This window comes from Vidua chalybeata, chromosome Z, assembly GCF_026979565.1.
Source record: "Vidua chalybeata isolate OUT-0048 chromosome Z, bVidCha1 merged haplotype, whole genome shotgun sequence".
Lineage (NCBI taxonomy): Eukaryota > Metazoa > Chordata > Aves > Passeriformes > Viduidae > Vidua > Vidua chalybeata.
In genome coordinates this window covers 58,449,662-58,472,339 of record NC_071570.1, presented here as the reverse complement: position 1 = coordinate 58,472,339, position 22,678 = coordinate 58,449,662, and the positions used below count along the sequence as shown (strand labels likewise).

Sequence of the window (22,678 nt, the reverse complement as noted above, 5' to 3'; positions counted from 1 at the left end):
TAAAACTTGAAACATGGGTCTAATTTTTAGCTGATATATATGGGAACAGAAACTACAAAAAATTAAGTTAATATTATTTTGCAGTTAGGTAGAAAAATAATAATTTATGGCAATTAAAATATATGTCATCATTTAATCTTTCAGAATATAGATCTGCGGCCATAATTTCAAAGTTAAAAATTAAGTTTCTAAAGAGCCAGGCTTTTTGTGTTGAAATGACACAAACAATACATGTCTTGTTAACTGGCAGATTTAAGGATTCAGAAGTAGATAGTTTGAGAGTGCCGATATACTTTGTGTTTTACAGTCTTTTGTGCTGTTCATTGTCAATCCTTTTTAGCAAAGTGTATTTTTTTTCATAGAGTGAAGATACGCAGCAACAAATTATCAGAGAAACTTTCCATTTAGTATCAAAACGTGATGAAAATGTCTGTAATTTTCTAGAAGGAGGACTGTAAGTATCAAGTTTGAAATAAATGCCAAATACTGGCTTTCAAGTATTTTTATTTCTGATTGCAGTACATCTTTTCATGTTGTAATGTAACTGTCATGTCACTTGAGATTTGTTGATACACAAGGGATTATATAATTTTGCAGCAAGTGTACATATTCTTCACTAACTGAAGCACAGCTGTATATACCAAAATGTCTTAGGCAATAAATTTTTTTTTCCCAGTGCTATAATGGTCACAGTGTCATACCTAGTGCCATGATTGTTTTAGATACAAAGATGGAGAAAGAATGGGCAGATACTTTTTTGCTATAATCAAGATAAAGATTTCTGATCACATTTTAAGAGGCATTGGCATTTGCCATACCCACTGACTCACAGAGTCACAGAATATTCTGAAGGGACTCACAAGGTGTCTGAAGTGAACGATCTGTACAGGAACCCGCAGCCTAGCCTTGGTGTTTTTAGCACCATGCTCTGACCAAATGAGCTATATCTCTAGAAAATTAAATACTTTGGAACTGTTCTTTGATTTGAACTCCTAAAATTTGAATAGACAGCCTTTGATAGTAGGATTAGTAAAAAGGATAGTAGCCTTTTTATCAGAATTGGTTTTAAATGTGCTAACTAGTACAGTTTCCACCAAAATATTTTATTAATAAAGGAAAAGCAAGGTAGGAGGAAAGTGAGGCTTATGTGTTCTGTCTCTGTGAGACACACAAAAAAAATCTCTTTTGAATCATCTTCATTGTTTTTGAAAGTCATCTTGCTTTAGCTGAAGAAATTCTGAAATTGAGATGTGTTTTATTTTGAAGTATTTATTAGCCATTGAGAGTAAATAGATAAAAAGCCACATTCTAGAAGAAGGGATCAGAACTGGTGGAATAAGTTCACGATCTCCAGTCAGTGACAGAGACTGTCGTAGTCTATTAAGTATTATATTTATGGGAATTTCTGGTTACTGAACATTGGTCTGCTAACACCTAGATTTTCTGTTCAGAGTCAGTTAAATGCTTAGCTGTACCATATCAGCTAGCATGTCTTTATTCTTGCTCAAAATGATGCCTGATTTTTTTATATACTGTTTTTAAAATTTAAATTACTCTTTTTTGACTACTCAACTGGTGATTCTATCATCAGGTTCTTGGATATGATCTCAAGTTGGAAACATTCTGGCTTGAATTCTGTAAGTGAAAGGCAGAAGACATTTGGAGCTTTTTAAAAATCACAGCTGCTTAACAAGAATAAACTGAGACGGAAAACAGAATTCTGTCTTTCCTCCTACTGCTCAATTACAGGGTTACCATTTCAATATTTTTTTCAGTATTTTTTTTCTTTCAGGACAGGGTTCACTTTATAGTTTGCAGTTTACCCAAAGGCCACAACAGTTTATGTGTAGAACTATGTGTACTTCAAGTATGAAGTGTTTGAAAGAATTGGGTAAATAGACGACAAAAGAAGATACTTCAGTTGCTAGGTCTTTCCACTGTCCTATTGTTTGTAATAGTGTTGTCTGATACATAAACGTAATTCCTGCTCTTCAGAAACAAAGGGTTCCCCTTCCCTATCCCCATTCCTCCTCTCTGCCAAGTATTAATGCAGAGCAATGTGCTTAAACAAAAGTGACGTAAAAGATTTTTTTTTTTTTTAATTTGTGTGTTCTCTCCCTGTGAGAATGACAGAAACTAAAGGCGTGTGTTACATTGCACCAAATGTGTGATTCAGTTTTGGTACAGAATTAAGGAAAAATCATGATAGTCATGGCCATGTAGGTTCAGCCTAAAAAATACTTTTGTTTCTCTAGGAGTGGGCCTCTAACAGCTCAGAGCAAATGTCAGTGATCTGATGTAGATCTCCTGTGTTTTATGTGCCTTTTTTTGGAAGGCCATATCAGAAGAGTGGAAGAACATACCTCTTTAGACCTCTTCTCATTCAGTGCCATGATGATTAGTGAGTCCATAAAAATATAATTGCTTCTGTGACTGTAACATTGCATCAAGAACTTTTGCTTAAAGTATAATCCTACTTCTCAAGATATCAAATGTTTTGTAGCACAAGTGTTACATGTTCTTGGTTATTAAATGGATCGTAAACCTAATTTAAGGCTTTTTTTTTTTTTTTTTTGTAATCCAAGTGCCAGTCTTCATTACAGTTTTTTTTGTTTGTTTGTTTTTTTTTTTCTCTTGATGCTCTTCTGAGCAGGTCAGGGAAGGATTCATAGGCATACACTGTTAATCTGTAAAGCAGATTAATCCCTGTGCAGTGCCTGTCTGTGGTGTGGAATGGAAGTACATTTAATGCCTACTTTTTTGTGATCTGCTTGAATTGATTTTCATAAAAAGGTGCACAAGTTGATGTCATTTTTATCCATATGGGTAACAATAACTGCTTGTGTGGTGAATGTAAATTGGTCTGTCTTGTTACTTAGTCTTCCATTGGAATTACATTACAAAGCAAAAGTTGTAATATAGTTGGATTTGGGAGAGTTCCAGCTGTTAATAATAGGCCTCCTGTTAATTGAAATAATTGTGAGGATTTGCTAAGCTTATCCTGAGATGCTAACTAAGCTTTCCTTGTTTTATTTCCTCTTTAGATTAATAGGTGGATCCGATAACAAACTAATTTACCGACACTATGCCACCTTGTATTTTGTCTTCTGTGTGGATTCCTCAGAAAGTGAGCTTGGTATTTTAGACCTCATACAAGTAAGTTCTTTTTGCTGCTTAGTGAGTTTTTTAATTTTTTTTTTATTCTTAATAACTAACTCTGAAGTTGCTTAGAACTTAAATATTTTGCTTGTCTTTTTTTGGTAATATTTGGAAGGTTGCTTTTATACCAAGAAGTACCAAGAAGTGCTGAGTATTATTTTCAGATTGTTTATAGTTTTCTGGGCTGTCTTTGAAAAAGTCGTTGTCCAAGTTGACAGGAAAGTGAGGAAACTGTTGGGAGCCTCCTGAACACAAACTGTTTTTTGTTTTAGCTTTTCAGGACCTTTTTTGGCTGCAGGTAAAAATGAAACAGTTCAAACATTTGCTATACAAGTGTAGATTATGAGAACTTTGATAGGCAATGCTCTGTATGTGTATGTAAATTTAAGTATATTAATATATATCCAGACTCACACACACATACATGCATATATATATTCACTATAAATGTGTAATGCATAAATACATCCAAAACCTCTTTGGATTAAACTTTCTTTGTAGCTTATGAGATTTTTGACAGGTATGCCTTAGAAAAGGAGGGCACATGCTCCCCTAGGTACGTGTTCTGCACCTGGGGAATTGGAATGGGTAGGGTGAGGATTGGTCGGGAGAAGGATGATCCATAAGCCTAGGTTCTTTCTGTATCTCAGTAAGAAAGGCTCAACAGCACAAATGGTTTAATAAGATACCTGCTTAAAACAACAGAGTGAGAAGATGAGTGTAGATGGTAAATCTTACAGCCCTTCAGGTTCTGGGCATGCCGCCTTCATGTGGCCCCCATAGGAGCCCAGTTGGGTTTTACTGCAGTGTGTGGGGCAAAGCAGATCCTGCCTATGGAGAGAAGCTTTCCATCTTTTGAATCTTTGAGCTATTATATAATTTCCTCAAAGGAAAACAGTTCTTGCTAAAGGATATTTTTAGAATAACTTCTTGCTGCAGTTTGAGGCCATGACAAGGCCATGCAGGTGGCCTGCTCAACGGTACTATGTGGGAGCTGCCTGCAGGATCCTGTGTTACAGTGAGCTGGCTGAGTTGATCCCTTAGCCAAGGAATTTCTGCAGCACAGCACAGGTCTCTGTGTCTATTCAGGTTGTGTTACATGGATGAATAACCCCTAAACATGCAACAGTTTCTTAGAATCAGTACATTCCATACCTACGGTTCATTTTTACCAAGGACATCATAGGTTATAGATTATATTAAGAAGATCTGGCCTGCTCAGCCCAGTAGAGCAGACGTGGTCTGTTCAAGAGCACTAACACCTCAACAGAATGTCTTCTGCAAGGCTTCCAGGTACAGTTTCCTTCCAACTCAAGGACCCACTGGGACCATTGAGTTCAACTCCTGACATTGCCCAGGACACCCCAAGAATTACCATGTACCTTAAGGCATTGTTCAAATGCTTCTTAAACTCAGGCAGGCTTGGTGCTGTAGCCAGTATTTAAACTGCTAAATATGTCCATTATCAACCTAGTAACAAATACCATGTCTGGTAATATGAATGCTCCTAAGTCAAGAGGCTTCTGATTAAATCAGTGATTTTTTCAACTTAAAACTTGCAAATAAACAATTTCACCGATGATCATTAGTGAACTCAGATGTGGCAAAAAACAGTTTCACACCATTCACACCAGCAAGTGATTTATGCCATTGCATAAAGTGGATCTCTCTTTTATATATATATATATATATATATATATAACAGTAAATATAACTTACTGTTAAGCCTTTCAAAAGCTTACACATCAAAAGAATTGATTTATTACATAAGTAAAATCTGTCCTGAGACATGGGACTGTATCAATTGGTTATTTCACTGTAGAAACACCGTGGGTCTCTAAAGCCTCACAATTCCCTGCGGACCTTTCTTGAAGCTGCATAGCTTCTCACAGACACCTCCTACTGTTCAGAACACCTGCTCCAGTGTTTCTGTTCCAGACAGTAGATCCAGAAGGGTGCCTGTGTGGGTAGCAGGGAAGGAAACTCCCTTCTGGATTCTTCGGTCATCTTTGGTCATAGAACATTCTGCAATATCTGAACAGTGCAGCGTTAACGAGTAAGGTACACAATGGCTGTACCTGTTCATAGCAGTTCGTTGTACGGGGTTGCTTAATTGCCTGTTGCATAATGTGTCTTCTTACTTGGAAGTGCCAAAATTTATGATCAGAGAAAAGAAGCATATTCATATATAGACAGTGCAACCTAAATTGTACATTTACGTGGTTCAGGTGTTGAAGCAAATTGCTTGAGCTTACTACTACCCATAATTATATAGTCCTCAAACTTTTTGAATTAGAGAATTTAAACTTTTCTCTAAAATGTTTTGCTTCTTGTACCAAAAATGCTTCAATAGATTTTGATCTCCTAGTCTTTGCATTTCACATTGTTTCCAAAATGCCCCAGAGTTTAATTACATGTCAAAATAATTTCTTAAAGGAAACTGTAGTAATAAAAATGCTATTTCCATTTGTAGAAATATTTTGTTTTTCTGACTATTTTGTTTATAAATCATACAGTCTCACCACAGTACCTACAGCTGTTGTGGATTCCAAATTCTCTTACACATTGTAATGCAACCATTTGATTATAGTATAAGTATTAGAGAAATATCAAATATTAAGAGTATTGAGATCAGTTAAATATTTTTAATTTCTAGACTGGCTCAGAAGAAGGATCTCTAGAAGTAGCAATCAGAATTGAATGTATCGTTTACTGAAAGAGGGCCCTCAGAATATTTCTTATTACTTGTCAATCCCACATGCAGTGTAGACTAACAGGATATAGACAAGGATATCGAATTGAGCAAATAAGCTTTGTTTCTTCCTGAAAGTGTAGAACCATTTTTATACATCTTTGTTTACTGTAGTTCAGAGATAACGGTAAGAGTAAGACATCTGGGCTTTGTTGTGAGTCATACATATAATGAATTGTCTAAGTAAATAGATGTCATGGTTTGACATGGAAGTGAATTTTTTCAGAAAGTTAGGGACAAACCAGTCAGTGGTCAGGGTTGGATATTGGCTCCTGGAGTGACTGAAGGCATGGACATGCCTCTGAGAACACGGGGTTAAAAGCAGGAACTCCCAGGGGAACTGTCTCTTTGGTTCCGGTCAGAGGGCAGTGCAGACCCCCCTGCCCAGCCTCGGGCTGGGTGGGGGAGGGGAAGCCATGCGGCCTGGTCGAGGTAGGCCGAGGGGGCTGAAGGTCTGGAACCGGGCCGGCCTCATGCATCGAAGGGTGGAGAGAAACGGAGATGCCTTTGTTCCCCCCCACCTCAGAGGGAAAGAGACAGAGAGCTGGCGGCACCTGGAATTTGCAGGCAGAGGAGAAGGGGAACAGGGCGGGGAAGGTGCACAGCCGTGGGAATTGGAGTTCTGGGAAGAGATGTCAGTGGACCCTCAGCCCCAGAGGAGGAAGAAATGGCGGGGGGGGGACGACTGTGGTCCCAAGATGAGAAGCTGAACAGTTGTCTCTTTGGGTCCGTGGCAAAGCATCCTTAAAGGAGCCCTATGGGCAGTCTGTCCATGCACGGTGGTGAGAGCACTGTGACATGGAAAGGAGAGTGTCACACTGGCAGATTTTCTCCGGGCAGTTGCCATGTGTGACATGGCAACTGTGTTTCCTGGGGAGTCTATGGTGCAAGGGAGACTCCTCTCTCCCTCGATGGATTGAGTATTGATTATTTGAAGGGTGGCAACTTGATCAGGAATCCCAGGTGATCTTTCATGGTGGTTGTTTTGGAAATTGGGTGGGGGGAGGAGGAGTGTTTTGGAGGGTTTTCATCCTGGATTTAGTGTGTCTTTTATAGTAGCAGTAGTATAATAAAGGTTTTTTTTTTCCTTTGTTATTAAGCTTGGGCCTGCTCTGCTCTGATCCTGATAACATCTCACAGCAATTATTTGGGAAGGTGTATTTTCATGGGGGCGCTGGCATTGTGCCAGCATCAAACTGTGACAGTAGATACGTAAGGGACCAGTTTATGATGGAAAGTAAACTGGTGAAAGGAACCTAGAACTCAGTATAGCACTTCGGAGGTTTCTATCATGTAAACTCAATAAATGTATAGGAGATTAGATTATGTTTGGTAGTCTGCAGTTCTTTTCAGCAGAAAGTTTTTGTTGTGGTACTTAAGATACTTTTGTGAATGCCACTTAAATAAATCTTGACTCAGGCTTAATGAATATGCTGTATGCATTACAAATCCTAGACTCTGCCTTGTTTTAATAGTTTAATAGTGTCTTCAACTTGGATTTCTTCATTTGAAAGGCAAATTCACTTTGTTATTTTTTTCACCATTTTCTTCCCTTTTTTTTTCCTAAATATAAATATAAGTTTCTTTTTATTATATTTGCTTACTTGGATTGGGATAGGTCAGCATCTGTGCTATGCTTAGGTTTTGCAGTCTTTTGGATTCTGTAAATTCTGTCATGCTATTTTAGCATCTTTGTGTTAGCCTGTGAAATGTAAGGTTTTAGTGCATGGAAGGAAAATATGTGTGAAAACAACTAGCTGTAGGCTGCCATAAGGAGAAAATGAGGGGTTTTTGTGGGTATTCTCAGCTCAGTTAGAGAGAAAGAGAAAGGTCTAACCAGGTGACAGCCTGGGAAACAGTTGGGAAAGAATGTAAATAATTCTCTAATCTATCTTGTTATTCACATTGTTTATAGATATGTTCTGCCACTGTGTGTCATTCACTGCACACCAATGGTGTGAGGTGTTTTTACTCTAAGACCAATGAAATTCATCTTCTCTATGTTCTCTATATATAGAGCAGTACATTTGAAATAAAGAGAGAGTTCATTTTCTTAGCCTTCTGATCTGGAGTTCTCTGTTCCCGTCCTGCTCAACAGCGTCAGGTGTTTACAGTGGTACCTTAACTATGTTATGGACCTAAGATGTCTATGTCAGCTCCAAGAATTTGTAAGTGTCTTGGCCCATAGCTGTACTTCGAAGATATAATGAGTCAGCAGTCTGCAGAGTCTGTGAGGTCAGTCTTCAAAATTCACTGGAGCAGTTCAAGGTAATGGTGTTCAGTGAGAGGCATGTGGAAAGTGCAGTGCAGTTTATGTAAGATTTTTTTCTCGGTTCATAAGGATAAAGGATCTTGACCAAAGATGCTTTTATGCTAATTAAATCAAATCCAGAGAGGCATATGATTGGGATGAGAACTCTCCAAGGGCAGATTGAATTACTTCTGTCCTCAGATTTACCATTGCTGTTTAGGTAAGGAAGAAGAATGGGATATTCTTGGTAGGAGTTACTCCTGTTGTTTTTAGCTCATCTTTTGTACCTGCTTTTGTTAGTATTTGGCATTGTCTATGCTTCATTATGTTTAATTGATTAGGTGTTCTGAGTTTTCTGCTGCCCTTGTAATCTTCCTACTAATGTATGATTTACTTCATTTTTGTCTTATTTGCTTATTTTAAAAATAAACCGTTCATTGAAAAGGTGATGTTTTGTTTTGACATATGGCTGAGTAGAGGGAGCCTCAGGCTTGCATATATTCATTAAAAATTTCATATTTTGTTCATATAATTTACGTTCCCAGTGTGTATCTGTCTTTATTAAAGCATGTTTCTTACTAAAGAAAGGTGTAGCAGATTTCAATTTTTTTTCATGCTTTCTGTTTACTTACATGGAGATGTGCATGGTTTTTTCTTTTTACCATAAAAGATTATGATTTCAAAAATTAAGCACAAGGGGGAGCTAGTAATTAATTGTGCATGCATCCTTATTTTCCTGCTATTTCACTCTTTTATTTATGTTACTCTCCCAGTAATGTCACATAGTGCATCTGAACTGATGTGTGTGGAGGGTGTTTTAAAAGACCATTTATGATCGATGTAGACCTTGTCATTTCTGGCATTATTCTGAGTGAACTCACCATCATGAATGGAAGATGGGGGAAATTTCCAAAGTTTCCATGGGAAATCGTTGGTCAGTGAAAAATCTCTGTGAAGGAGTAGTCAGTGCCAGCTGATTTCCCTTAGATTAAAAAAATTTTGTTGCACATTTGGTCATGCATTGTAAGCAGAGATTTGTGAGTTTATTTAGTGTGTGGTGGGGATGCTGTGTAATAGGTTAAAGGTTTAAAAGTAACCTCTCTAACAAAGAATCAAGTGTTGCTATAGAAGCTTTATTTACTGGAAGAATGTCACAAAAGTTAAATTTTGTGTTGTTGATGTGTGAGCCTGCATGCTTGCTACTAAACACATGTGGTGGTGGGATGTTTTTAGGACTCTTGAGTTGCCTTTGTCTTTAATGAGTTCCTTTGTTTTCCAAGGAACCAGACGGATGTGAAAGAGTGTGTGAATCATGTGCAAAGTCGGTGACTACATGAGGAATAGTGTCAAACTCTTAGCTCTTGTAACTAAAACCTTTGGACAGAGGTTGCATTTACACTGTTTCCAATCTTCTTCTTGCAGCTAATATCAAACAGCACTGTCCTTGTAGCTGCATTCTCCTGAGGTGCAAGGAAAGTAAGAGAACATCTTTGGTGATTTGTTTTGCTGCACATGTTGTCAAATGTGTAGTTTTTTCTGCTTAACATACAAATTTTTTTGTTTGCTCACTTCCCTTCTTTATAGAAGACTGTTATTATCACAATGAATTAACAACTGCTTGAAGAAAAAATCCTTGCTTTGCTTAGCTTTAGTATAATTTAACAGAAGCATATTCATTTTCTTAGTTAACTTGTCACTGAACCTTACTGTCCTGAGTCTGCCTCTGAATATGCTCTGTGTTCCTACTTTAGGTGACAGATTTGTATTCTTGGTGTTAAGGAATAGTCTAAAAATGCATGGATCATTAGTTAATTTGTAGTTTGAGTTCAACATTTTAAAGACTTGAGTAGTAGTAGTAATTGCAAGGTCAGGGTGTGATGGTCCTCTCTCTTTCAGTGTGAGCAGGGTCTGAAGACCAGTGATGAAGATGTAAAAGTAATCTTTGTTGATAATGAGAAGTAGACAGTTGGGAATGGGTGATGTCAAGCAGATCTGTTTCTCTGGGTCGGTAGATATAAATACATGTCTGTAGAAGCAGGACTTCTATCCACAAAGAGTGGAGGTGAATGGAGTTATGTCCAGGTGGTGACTGGTCAGCAGTGGTATTTCCCAGAGCTGAGTGTTGGGGCCAGGCCTCTTTAATATCTTTATCAATGATCTGGATGAGGGCTTTGAGTGTTCCCTCAGCCAGTTTGCAGATGACTTTGTGCTGGGTGGGAGTGTTGATCTGCTGGAGGGATTCATAAAGGCTGGAGGGATGGGCCAAGGTCAGTTGTAGGAGGTTTAACAGCGCCAAATGCCAGGTCCTGCCCTTGGGTCACAGCAGTCCCTGCAGTCCTCCAGGCTGGGGCAGAGTGGCTGGAAAGCTGTCCAGTGGAAAAGGACCTGGGGGTGCTGGTTGACAGCATCTGAACATGAGCCAGCTGTGCCCAGGCAGCCGGGAAGGCCAATGGCAGTTTGGCTTAGATCAGCAATAGTGAGACCAGCGACTGTCCCTCTGTACTGGGCATTGGTGAAGCCATGCCTCAAATCCTTTGTCCAGTTTTGGCCTCCACCGTACTAGAAAGACACTAAGGGGATGGAGCAAGGACCAGAGAAAGGCAGTGGAGCCGGTGAAGGGGCTGGAGCACAAGTCTTACAGGGAGTCATGGCTGAGAGAGCTGGAGGTGTTTAACCTGGAGAAAAGACAGACTGGGGGGACCTTCTCTTTATATAGAACTATGTGAAAGGAGGTTATAGAGATACTTCAATCTCTTCTCCCAAGAAGGAAGAAATAGGACAAGAGGAAACAGCCTCAATCTGTGCCAAGGGGGTTTAGACTGGATGTTAAAAAAATTTAACTGGAAAGGTTATCAGACATTGGAATGGGCTGCCCAGGGAAGTGGTGGAGTCACCATGCCTAGTGTTTTAAAAGCATCTAGATGTGGCTCTCAGGGACTTGGATTAGAGCTGGATTTGGCAGTGCTAGCTTACCTGCTGGACTCATTCATCTTTAGGTTTCCAAATTAAACAATTCTGTGATCTATGTCAAAACATTGTTTCTCATTCCTATTTTTCTGGGCCTGGCAGTTTAAAATCTGGGACCTCTCAAATACTGAATAAATCATGTGGAACAGAGAATGAAAATGAGGTGTTTATCTTCCATATTGCTTCTTTAGGATTCAATTCTTAAGAATTGAATAAAAAATTGCATACAGTGACAGCTTAATAAATAATATTAAATACACATTGTGACAAAATGGCCTTGAAACATACAAAACTGATTAAATTTTTAAACAAGTTGCAGTTTATTTTATTGCCATTAATAAAAGATCAATAAATTTTTACAGAAATTAGTTTTAACTTTGAAGACCCTAAACTCAATCTTACATTTAACTTGGAGAGATCTTGACATAACCTGTATCTGTAGGAGTTATCCCTTGGACAAAGGGAGCTGTGCCTACACCTCTCTAAGACTGGAGTCTCTGACAGCACTCACCACAAGCACATGGTGATTGGCATTCAGGAACTTCAGGACTGCAAGTACAATCATCTCATTTCATTATCTGGACTAACTGGGGACCAGGTGCTGTTGGTGTACCAAAGTACAAACATAAATGCCAAGGAATCTGTTCCAGAAACACCCAGATCAAGGTGATGTACAGGCTGTATCTGGCAGGGAGCATCAGTGGCTGGAATGCAGCAGCTGCTTGGATTTTTATGCTTTTATATTCTGGATTCAGAAAGGGTTTGTTTGCCTGTGTGTAAACTGCTATAAACTTTTCTAAATTTATATGGTAATATACCTGACAGGATCATAAGACATTAAAACAGATGCCTTTTTCATCCTGGATTCAGTGGGTCTACACTGTACTGCTGCTGGAAGGAGTGATGCTGACAGTTAACAGCAAAGTTTTAACAGTCTGGTTAAGTAGGAGATGCATGCAATGCAGTAATTATTAAAAATAGTGATGGGAAAAGCTTGTTTTCTTTGCTTCATAATTGAGTTCTAATGAAATGGGAAGGAGTGTTTTGAATTACAGCTGAGAAAATTATAGTGTAGGTTATGTTACTGGCTTTTCAAGATGTATCTGTTTTTTAAAAAAGTGTGACTTTATACATACTTTAACCTAAGTTGACTTGTGCATACAGTTTTGCCCTCTACATAGATAACATATTATTGACATAATGTTAACAACATAATTACTTTAGATGCCTTTAATGCCTTAAGATCTGACCAGTGTTTAATTTCTGTATTTGCTTTTCTCAAACCTCACACCTAATGGAACTGTAGAGTTTTTGTTAGATTGACCTTTGCTGCTTTTTTTTTCCCTCTTTGCAGGTATTTGTGGAAACACTAGACAAATGTTTTGAAAATGTCTGTGAGCTGGATTTAATCTTCCATGTAGACAAGGTACTGTGATGACATCCTGTAATATTTTTGCCAAGTAAAATGTTTGATTCTGCTGATACTTGTTATTAAACTCTGCCTTACTTTCCAGAGAAGGGTAACAAAGCTGGTGAAGGGTCTAGAGAGTAAGTCTCGTGAGGTGTGGTTGAGGGAGCAGGGGGTGTTCAGGCTGGAGAGGAGGCAGCTCGGGGGATCCACACTGCCCTCTGCAACCACCTGAAGGGAGGTTGTAACAGGATTAGGGTTGGTCTCTTCTCCCAAGTAACCATGGACAGACAAGAGGAGATGGCCTCAAGCTGAAATACCTCTTCCCTGAAAGAGTTGTCAGGCATTGAGGCAGACTGCCTGAGGAAGTGATGGAGACACCATAACTAAAAGTGTACAAGAAACAAGTGGGCATGCCACTTAGTGCTATGGCTTAATCGATGTTGTGGTGTTTGGTCAAAGGTTGGACTTGAGGATCTTGGAGGTCGTTTACTTACTGATTCCTTGATTTTGTTAATTAATTATCAGTGAAATCTAGACTGTTTCTGCTAAAATACTATTTTTATTCCTCGAAGCTTCAATGGAACATGCCTTTCTGAGGAACATTAAAGTAATACAGGAGATTTGCATAATAATATTGCACATAAAGCTGTAAAATCTAAGACATCTGAATATTCTTAGAATAGGAAGAGCTTGAGGAAATAAATGTGTTCTTTTTTGTTTATAGCTTCGTTTTATATAACTCAGAACTGAAGTTGTTAAAGTGTTTTCCAGTTAGGATTGGAAGGTGCGTTTCATATGCTATGATTATGTAATTTAAAAGGTGTGTGGATCTTTCTGTTTAAAATGTCTCTTAAAAAGACTTTGTCTTTTTTCAGACACTTAGAAACAATGTTGTTGTTCCCAGCTATAAGAAACAAGTGTTGTACTTACTAATCTAGTTTAGAGAAATGTTCTTACTATAGTCACCTTTCATTTAAAAGGACTTTGGCATTTCTTGGTATTATATCCAAAATGCTGAGAATTTAATATACAGAATTTATTCCTTCAGTTGCATTTTGTATCTGCTGTTGCTTTCTGTGCAGTCGCCTTTCCCCATCTGTGAACATCTTTCTGCATCAACAGCAAAAGATGTCAAAGATAGAAAAAGCAGACTGAAAATAATACCAAGTTAGGTATCTGAAAGAAATATTTCAAACTCACTCAATTTGTTTCAAAATCAGGAAGTTCTTTTGGAAGAAATACTTGCACATTTACCAGACAGTGAAATGCAGATTACCTAGAGTGAGTGTTTAACCAATACTTAGGTAATGAAAAGTCATTAGGTTTTCTAGTAGTTTCCATTACTGGAACGTGTTGGATATTTCCAAATGACAGATTAAAGTACAAAATAGTTTGAGTGTTTATTTATTGGCTTCTGAGCTTATAGGACAAAAGTACTGCAGTCATTTTGTGGGAAGGAGTTTGATCTCTGGCTGAGATGTACTCCAAGCTGTTGCTCTGTAGCAAGTTTCATTGAAGAGTTTCGAATAACATAACTTCATAGACAAAATATTTCTGATAAAATGTAGAGAACTTAGGGGCTTCAAAATGTTAAATTTCTTGAAGAGTATTTTACTTTGTATTGGCTGTGAGATGATATTTCTTCTTGAAAATGACATATCAAATGGACACTAGAATTTAACTGTTTTGTTTGATTTACTAAAAATCTGAAAATCTGCCTGAGAGTCCCATTAAATGTTTAGACCAGAATTTTCAAACTCTGAGGAAAATGGGAACCCTAAATACTAGTTAGATACTTCAGTAAAAGTAATACATTTTCACAATAAAGGCCGGTGAAACCTTGAGTAAAAAAACTCTGAACATGATATTAACCAGTGCAGTGATTTTTAACTTCAGTATAAATGAATGAAATAGTTCAATATAGAGACATGAACTTCTGTAGTAAGGCAAGGCTCCCACCAACTGTACAGTAGCATTAGTTGGGCAACTGTGACTAATTTGATGTCATCTCCATTCTTCCTTTTTTCCCCTCGTTCAGTTTAAGTTCATCAGTATTCTTAGAGGTCAAAGAACAAAACTGGAAGATGTATTTGTGAGAATTAAATTAGAGTGTTAAATTGTCTTTAAACTGCTGATACGGTCAACTTGTCAAGAAGCATAATGTACTGAGCCTTCAGAATTAATGCATTAACTTTCTCTTTCTTGTTAATATATTTCAAGTGTGCAAAAAGGAAAAATAGCAGGTACTGCTGTTTGATCTAGACAGTCTTACTTATGTGTGGGTGCTGTTTGGGGTGAAATCTTTAATATATTTGTATTTTGAGTGGTCTGATATTGAGAAAAGTGAGGATTAACTAAGTTATTTGAATGAGAGTTATTCTGTGTCTTTAGTTTTTGATGGAGCTGTGGGAGGTTGCTTTCTTGCAATTCTCTTGTGAAAGCTGCCTAAACCAACATTTTTTCTTGTAAAAAGATGACGTGGCATGTAGAAGAGTTAAACTGTGTAATCTCAACAGCTGTTGCCTCCTTAGTAACATTGTATGTGGTATTTCTGTAAGGAAATGTTTATGCTCATCAGGTGTTTATAATTGTACAGGACTCAGCAGTGACTTAGAGTAACCTGGAGCCATGACAGATGCTTATTCAAGAATATTGATAGAGTATGATAAATTCATTTGGAAAATGGAGTATGGGTGGGGAATGAGTGTTTCTAATGTGCTGTAGCAGATGAGGACTTGGGGTGTTGGGAAGTGTAGTTCATACAGGAGAGAATTTAACTTCTCTTCATCTGTATTACAAGCAGCCAAAAAACTTGCTATAGCTGGAGCAAGAAATTTTCACGTTTTGTTAGGAGGAGGAGCAGGTTTATTTCAGTCCTGCACTGATTCCCACACTGAGTCCAAGAGCCTAATGCTTTCTGATGAAAAAGGCATCACTGAAAGCTATTATACAACTAAAGTAATAGAATACATTCAGCTAGGGATGTAAGGGTATACTTTGTTTTTTTCACTAGTCTTTGGCACCTATTGAAATATCTCTGGGAGTATCATGATCTCTTGCAAGAGTTTATTATCTAACCAGATGAGTGAACCATCCAGAATCAAATTTCTTGAAGACAAGAAAATGTGTTTTGCCAAATTTTCCTTAGAGAGTTTTTTCTTCATAAATTCCTTCTTCTTTAGAATATGCATTCATGCTTTTAGAGAGTGCATCAAACATAAATAGGAAGCACTCTTGATTTTTGTAAAAACACTTCAACATCTTTATTACATAACAGCAATTTCAGATTTTAAAAAGTTGATGTTCTCAACAGTCAGATCCCTTTTGGAATATAAGATGTCTGTTTGTTGTGCCTTCAGTCTTTCACTTAAATAATATTTTGAATACACTATTGAAGTCTCTTTTGCACTTCATTTCCACTTAATGCATTTTTATTTAAGGTGTTTTTTTTGTTGTTGTTTCTTAGCAAAAATAATTAGCAATTTTTTAAATAAGAAAAAATAGAGACAATAATGTGTATTTGTACATTTAATGTGTATTTGCAATGAATTTTAATTTGAAAAGAAAAAACAGTTACTGCTTATTTTTATCTTGCTGCTGCTTGTATATGAGCAAACATACATTGAAGAGGAGGGAGTCAGTGGATTATGTAATAGTAGTTATGTAACTTTATTAGTCAAAACTGTGATTTCCTTTCACATGGAGATTACCAAATAAAATTAATTAAATGCTGTTATTTAGAAAGCTGTCTCTTTAGAAGAAATGTGGGGCAAGACAAAATAGTCAAGCTTCTTTAAAGCCATCTATGCTTTGAACATTTTTAAATACTGTGTGTTAGACTTCACTATTGCACTCTGAAAGTAGGAAAAAATGCAGAGAAAGGTAAGAAGCATGACCCAAGGTATAGGGTGGTTTGCATTGAGGAAGAAGTTAAATATTCTAGAGACTAGAGGCAAAGGAGTAAGAAGTATATAGAAAGAAATGTTTTGGAAGAGCCCAAAGGGGCCTGAAGAGGAGCTGTTTTCAGCCTCTCTAGATACATTAATTATAAATTTGTACAGAAATACACTTAAAATTTATCAGGGAAACAAATTAAATCTTGCTTTTTGGGTATAGTACAAAACCAAGAGCTGTGTTGGTTTTTGATATACTACCTCCAGGTTATTTGCTTTAGAGATTTACTTCTATCCTTGATCCATTGAGAAATTGGAAGAATGTCCAAAATAGTAGTTAGAATTATGCTTTTGAGATATGAGATTGTACATGTGTATTTCTGAAAAGTAGAAAAATACTCTTTGTCGTCAGATTTAAATACTAATATAGGATTAAAATATTATGCATTACATGGTAACCCTGGATTTTTACAAGTGTGCAGAAGGATGCCTTTTAAAAAAGAAAAATACCCAAACCATGTCTTTAATATGGTTTGAATACAGACTCTGAAGTAGCAATTCATGAACCAAGGCTTTCATCCTCAAGTCAGGGCTGCAGGGAAGAGAGATATTCAAACATACCCATTTCAGTAATGTCCCCAGCTGGTTTATGTGCTCCTGCAGTTTGAGTCCTAGCTGACTGTCTTAGCTGTAGATACTGAAGACTCCCTATTTATCAGGTGTCTCAGGAATGTCAGTTCTACTTCTGAGTCAAATCTTGGGATCCGTGATAGGTGAGCGTCAGAGTCTCTTCCTTCTCAGCTGTAGCCCAGAGGAGTGTTTACACATCTGCTTGTGAGCAATTTGTTTAGTCTTGTAGGACCTGCTTCCTAGAGGTGTTACTGCTGTTGATGCTAACTCAAACTCTAATAATGGGATGGAAAATGGGAATAAAGAAAGAGTGTGGAAGTTTCTTAGTGTTGATAAGTGGTATAGCAGATGAGTTTGTAATAGAGCTGTGAACAAAGATATTGGAGAAATGGACATGAAATGATGAGCTTTGTTTCCAACTTTAGATTAAATGCTAACATTAATTAAGTGACTTACAGAATACATGTTTCCCTATACTGAGGTACCTAGACCATTTTTCCAGATTGTATGTAGAATATTTTGCATTTTTAAATTCTCTCTTTTGGTCTCTTTTAGGTCCATAATATATTGGCTGAAATGGTCATGGGTGGAATGGTTTTGGAGACCAATATGAATGAAATTGTCACTCAGATTGATGCTCAAAATAAACTGGAGAAATCTGAGGTGAGAGTATGCACTGTGTAGTTTCTAAACTAAAAACAGGGTTCTAGTAAATGCATGATATATAATGCTCTTTGTCCTTCACAGAAAACTAAATAGTGTAAGCTGCCTGCTTATAGTGCTGAAAATTTGCACTGTATCTCAGGGTATTGTGCCTTTCATCAGAAGTAATAAACTGCTTAGTTGCTGCTGATTAGATTTTACTTTTTGTGTCTAATTGCATTGTGCACCATTGCTATTAAGATACTTCTGTAGTTCTCTAAGTTTCTGTTGTAGAAAACCTCTTTGTTCCAGCCTATTTGTTATGCTGAACTAGTGACTTCAGCACTTAAATGAAATTAGATAAAGAAACAAAGTGTGTCTTCAAAGACTACATATTCGTGTCTGATAGCATGCTTCTGAGCATCTGAAATAAATAGCAGCAGTAATACTGCAACACAAGGAAATAAATTGAACTGAAGTGGACTAGATAGACTTTAAAGCCCAGTTTTAGACACTTCAAAGTATTCTGCAATTTTGATAATCTGAACCTTTGGTCTTCAATGAGTGAGAAAATGATATTTGGTATTTGTCCATAATGGGCTGAGTGAGGGATCACACAAAGAGTTTTAGGAATCCTTTTTCAATTCAACAATTAATTTGTGTTTAGGAAAGACATTTGGATTAAGAAAGGATCTTAGAATTACTTTATCTTTGATACAGAATATTACTGTCCCATTAACGTCACCATATGTGCCTTGTAAGCCAAAATGCTGCTGATACATCTTTGCTAAGTCTGTGCTGGATTCTAAATGATGAGAGTAATTCCACAGAGGAATTCACCAAAGCAGTAATATCCAAGTTTCTAAACAAGCCTTTGCTTGAATTGAAGACTTTCTAAAGTTGAAATCAGCTGAGCAGACTGAAATCTTCGAGGTGGCATAAATATGAACTAAATGGCGTTTTAGGAGAAGACCCAAAGAACTTCTTAGTTCTAACTGAAGTGCAGTAAAGAGAAAAATTAATTTTTCAGCTTTTTTTTTGTGGTACAATGTATTCTGTTCTTCTGATTCTGCAGTCTCAAGCTGTGCCACCTCAGGTTTTTTTAATACCTTTAATTATTTGTTTTGCACAACTTCCAAACTATATCCAAGAACAGGACAACATGTGAAAAACAAGAAAAAGCTAGGTATGATATGACACAGTACATAGCAATATGCAACTGAAAGGATTCTATAGTAGATTTTGAGCATATCCAAAGTGTTCATTTTAATGTTTTTCTCACACTCAGAATGAAACCGTGATCACAGAGATTAATATTTGGAGTTATTCTCATAATTTTTTATATATTTGAATAACTTCTGTATACATACATTTTTCCTTATTTGATAAAAAAGTAGCTGTGTTCCCAAAAGCTGAACTTGCTCAGCAGCTGTGATATTGCTTCTATCTGAAAGCATTTAATTCTGTAAATTTTGTTACCAAATCAACAGTAGACCAGTCTCTGACTAGTCTTCTGAAACACATCGATTCAGTGCTGCCAGCTGCAATACTTGCTGTCTTCCATTATTCGTCCACAAGTCATTCTTTCTTTTAAGAGCTTTTAGTATAAAAGTAGACAGATGATCTGAAAAAAACCCCACATATGACTTGAAGTATATACAAAGCAAGAGGAACTTGCTCCTTTACATTCAGCAATGAATTATAGAAGGTAAAGAAGTAGCAGTGGTAAATAAAAAACACTTGGTGACTGGGATGAAACAGAACATTACATAATCTGCTCACCACAAATACTTTCTTTTTCCTTAGTTCAGTGACTATTTCTTTTCAAATTTAACAGTTACTGTAATGCTGAGATACATCACAATACCTGATAATTATTTCCTTAGATACTTAATCATTTGTTTCATGTATATCCACAGAAAATTCCTGATTGCTATTTCTTTTCCTTTTGTATTTTTGATCAAGATTTTAAATCTTCAAGTATGTCTTTCCTGAACACATATTTTCAAGACACAAGCAACTCCATGTCAATCAAAATAAGTAATAACTTTATAAATTTTGAATGCTGGTCACTAAGAAATCAAAACTAGTGAATCTTCTTCTTTTTCTTTAATTAAAAAAAATAAAATTTAGAAATTAGTATTGATGGAGTCCATAGTTTAGAGGAGTGCCACCTGTGCCCCACAGCACTGTTGCTTTAGTCCCTTTGGCTCTTAGACCACCATCATACCTCCTGCATTTATACAGCAGCTATTTTAAGGTTAAATTGCCTTTTCTTTTATAGCTGAAATGATGAAACTAATAAAGCTGTAACTGGGTTACATTTTCTGAAATACTCCAGTTTTTATTGTGCCCATCTGGCTTTCAGTAGTGCACAAAATATAGCTATTTAATATCAGGTATTTGTTTAGTTGCGTACTAGGTTTCTAAACAGGCTTTCAGTTAGACTTTAGTGAAAAAGACTGAATGTATTTATTAAATTCACATATATTTGAGCAAAGTTACCAGCTTGAGTAATTTTTGAATATTTTCAACAGAGATTAATTAAACCAATATAAGGGAGTCCCTAGCTTTGATTTGCGATTCAGCTAATATTGTTTGGATGGGCTATAAAAGAAACTATTTGTACCCTGAGAAATGTTGTCTTATATGCATTTCCCTGCCTTTGAGTTTAGTGTTAATCTGTGAATGGGTTTCTGGTCAATCCTAAAGCCAAAGAATCATTGTGATAAAGGGAGGGAATTTGGGAGAGGGGTCATTGGGATTTTATTCTGAGCTTCTGGAAGTACTGTAGGTAAACCTGGGCTACCTCTTCTCTATTTGGAGTGTTCAACTGCGTATGATTTAGATTTTTAAGCTCGGCCTCATTTTTTCTGAACCTCCTGATCTTTTCTGGCTCTTTCCATTCTTCTCTCTTACAGACCTTTATCTTTCAGTCTCCCAGACAGGACAGGTAGAAAAAGGTATTGCTGACTTTTAGAAAAAAATGTACTTTTAACAAAAAGGGAAAGCAAAATGATGTCAAAGGCAATAAATTACGTAGGCCAGACTCAAAAATTATGTGTAAAAATACCCATACTAGTCCTTGTAGCCTACTTTTTGTGCTAGTTTCTTGTAGTTCCCTCATCTTTTTATTGGCTATAGTGTATTTTACTAGCTTTTCATTGACATCATTTTTTTTTATTTCTCTTTCTGCATTTTAGAATTTAACTTTTCTTTATATTATTGTTAAGAAACAAAGGACTATGAACTTGTGTAAATATTCGCCACAAAATGCTGTGAAATTAATGTCAATAAAAAATGAACACACAGATAACAAGATATGATGACATAATACAAATAACTTCTTTGTTGGGTGAATTTTGTCCCTGATAATCTAAAATAAGTAATATGAACTCTTTTGCTTCACCATTTAGTATTTTGAGATAAAAACAAAGAACTTTTGCCTGCTTGCAAGGAGAAGTTTCAGAATAAGCTTCAGGTGAATGAAACATTAAAAATCCCACCCCCAAAACCAACAAACTGAAATAGATCTGTATAGAGAGAATAAAATTATCAGTGCAATTTGTAAAGATGGTGTAGCAATTCCAAAGTTGATCATCCAACCTTAAGTATGTTGAACATAAAATGAGAAGGGCTGTCAGCATGTACTCAGCTTCAGATGTACATTTGCTGTCATTATAATCTGAATGTCTGGATTTTGCCCTAAGATATCCTGGTAACTGCAGTCCCTGAACATGAATGTTAACAAAGAACAGAAAAAAGAGAAGGAAATAGTAAGTTTGAAGTTCAGTTTATGGTCAATGTCAGCTGCTATTTGTTGTTTGAAACATTTAATTTAGCTCAACAGTTTGAATGATCAGTCAGTGTTAATGGCAGTACTTGAAAATTAATTTCCACTTTTTTTAAGTCTCTGTGTATTCAAACTGAAGGTATTTTAAACAGGTGGAATCTTCAGCAATTGAAACTTATTTACTTTATGAATAGCTTTGCTCTTTACTTTTTATGTGATCTTCCTAGGATAGTGTACTGCAATACCCTTGAGATTTAACAAATATCACTCCACAATTTGACTTAGTAGCACTGAATTGTAAAAGCATTAGCTAAAAATAGTTCCTGGTAACATGCGACATTTTAACCTAAATTTGAAGTATGCTACAGCACATGAAGAAAATCAAGGACTTGACCTTCATCTGCCTAAGATGTTAACTAACACTTGTAACATACATCCATATTTCATTGGTAGCACTAGGGAGCTTGATCTCAGATTTTTGGTTTGGTTTCTTTTTTGGTTTTGTTTTTCTTTTTGTGCAAAGCTACTTTTCTTTTTCTGTGTTCTGCTCACACATACTCTGTTTTTATTTTTGGGTCTGGCAATGAAAAACAAACAAAGAAATAATTAATCATTCCCATCCATTACTCTTTTTGTGATTCAAGTGCTTAAAATTTCTAAGAGTATGTCTTAAGTCTTCTTATCTGTTTGGCCTCATTTTGATATACTTGCAGACTTCATTTTGGTTTTTCTCTAATTACATTCATTTATTTAACTTCATGAGCAGGGGACATGATCATTCCTTTATATTATGTATCACATCCTTTCATGATTTCATATCCCCGCTGCTTTGAAGTCATACTTGTTCTGAAAAGAAGCATTGCTATGAAACACCAGCAGCAGAGAGGTCCTAGTACCTCTGAAGTATCTGGAAAAGGGTGGCTTCTTTTGCAGTGTTAGCCTTCATTATTTTGTTTTCCAGTAGGCTGTGTTTTTTTATATATTTATTTTAGTGCTAGCTAGCTCTGTGTAGAGTTATTTGGGATAACAGTTGGAACATTTTTATTTGTATATGCATATTAACAATGTTTGTGATGTGCAATACTTTACCCAAATGGTCTGAATTTCTTTTAGAGTAAAACAAGGTTGCTGGGATCTCTTTGATATGAAGTTACCATTTGGGCATTCTAAGAAAGGATGA

The 22,678-nt window shown here is 36.6% G+C and overlaps 1 protein-coding gene across 4 annotated transcripts in view; it reads left to right on the top strand.

The window, feature by feature from the left end:
* The window catches only part of AP3S1 (adaptor related protein complex 3 subunit sigma 1), a 45,951-nt gene that overhangs the window by 1,509 nt on the left and 21,764 nt on the right, over positions 1-22,678 (top strand). For 2 of the 4 annotated variants that reach the window (XR_008435438.1, XM_053968855.1), the window contains exons 2-6: positions 363-454; positions 3,045-3,156; positions 12,484-12,555; positions 17,619-17,726; positions 20,627-20,668. Coding sequence is in view for 3 of the 4 variants with exons in the window: in XM_053968855.1 (XP_053824830.1) it covers positions 363-454; positions 3,045-3,156; positions 12,484-12,555; positions 17,619-17,726; positions 20,627-20,662 (420 nt within the window). In the remaining variant the exon portion in view is untranslated. Of the gene's footprint in view, positions 1-362; positions 455-3,044; positions 3,157-6,437; positions 6,739-12,483; positions 12,556-17,618; positions 17,727-20,626; positions 20,669-22,678 lie in introns of those variants that run through there. The other 2 variants (XM_053968852.1, XM_053968853.1) reach the window with 2 other exon arrangements.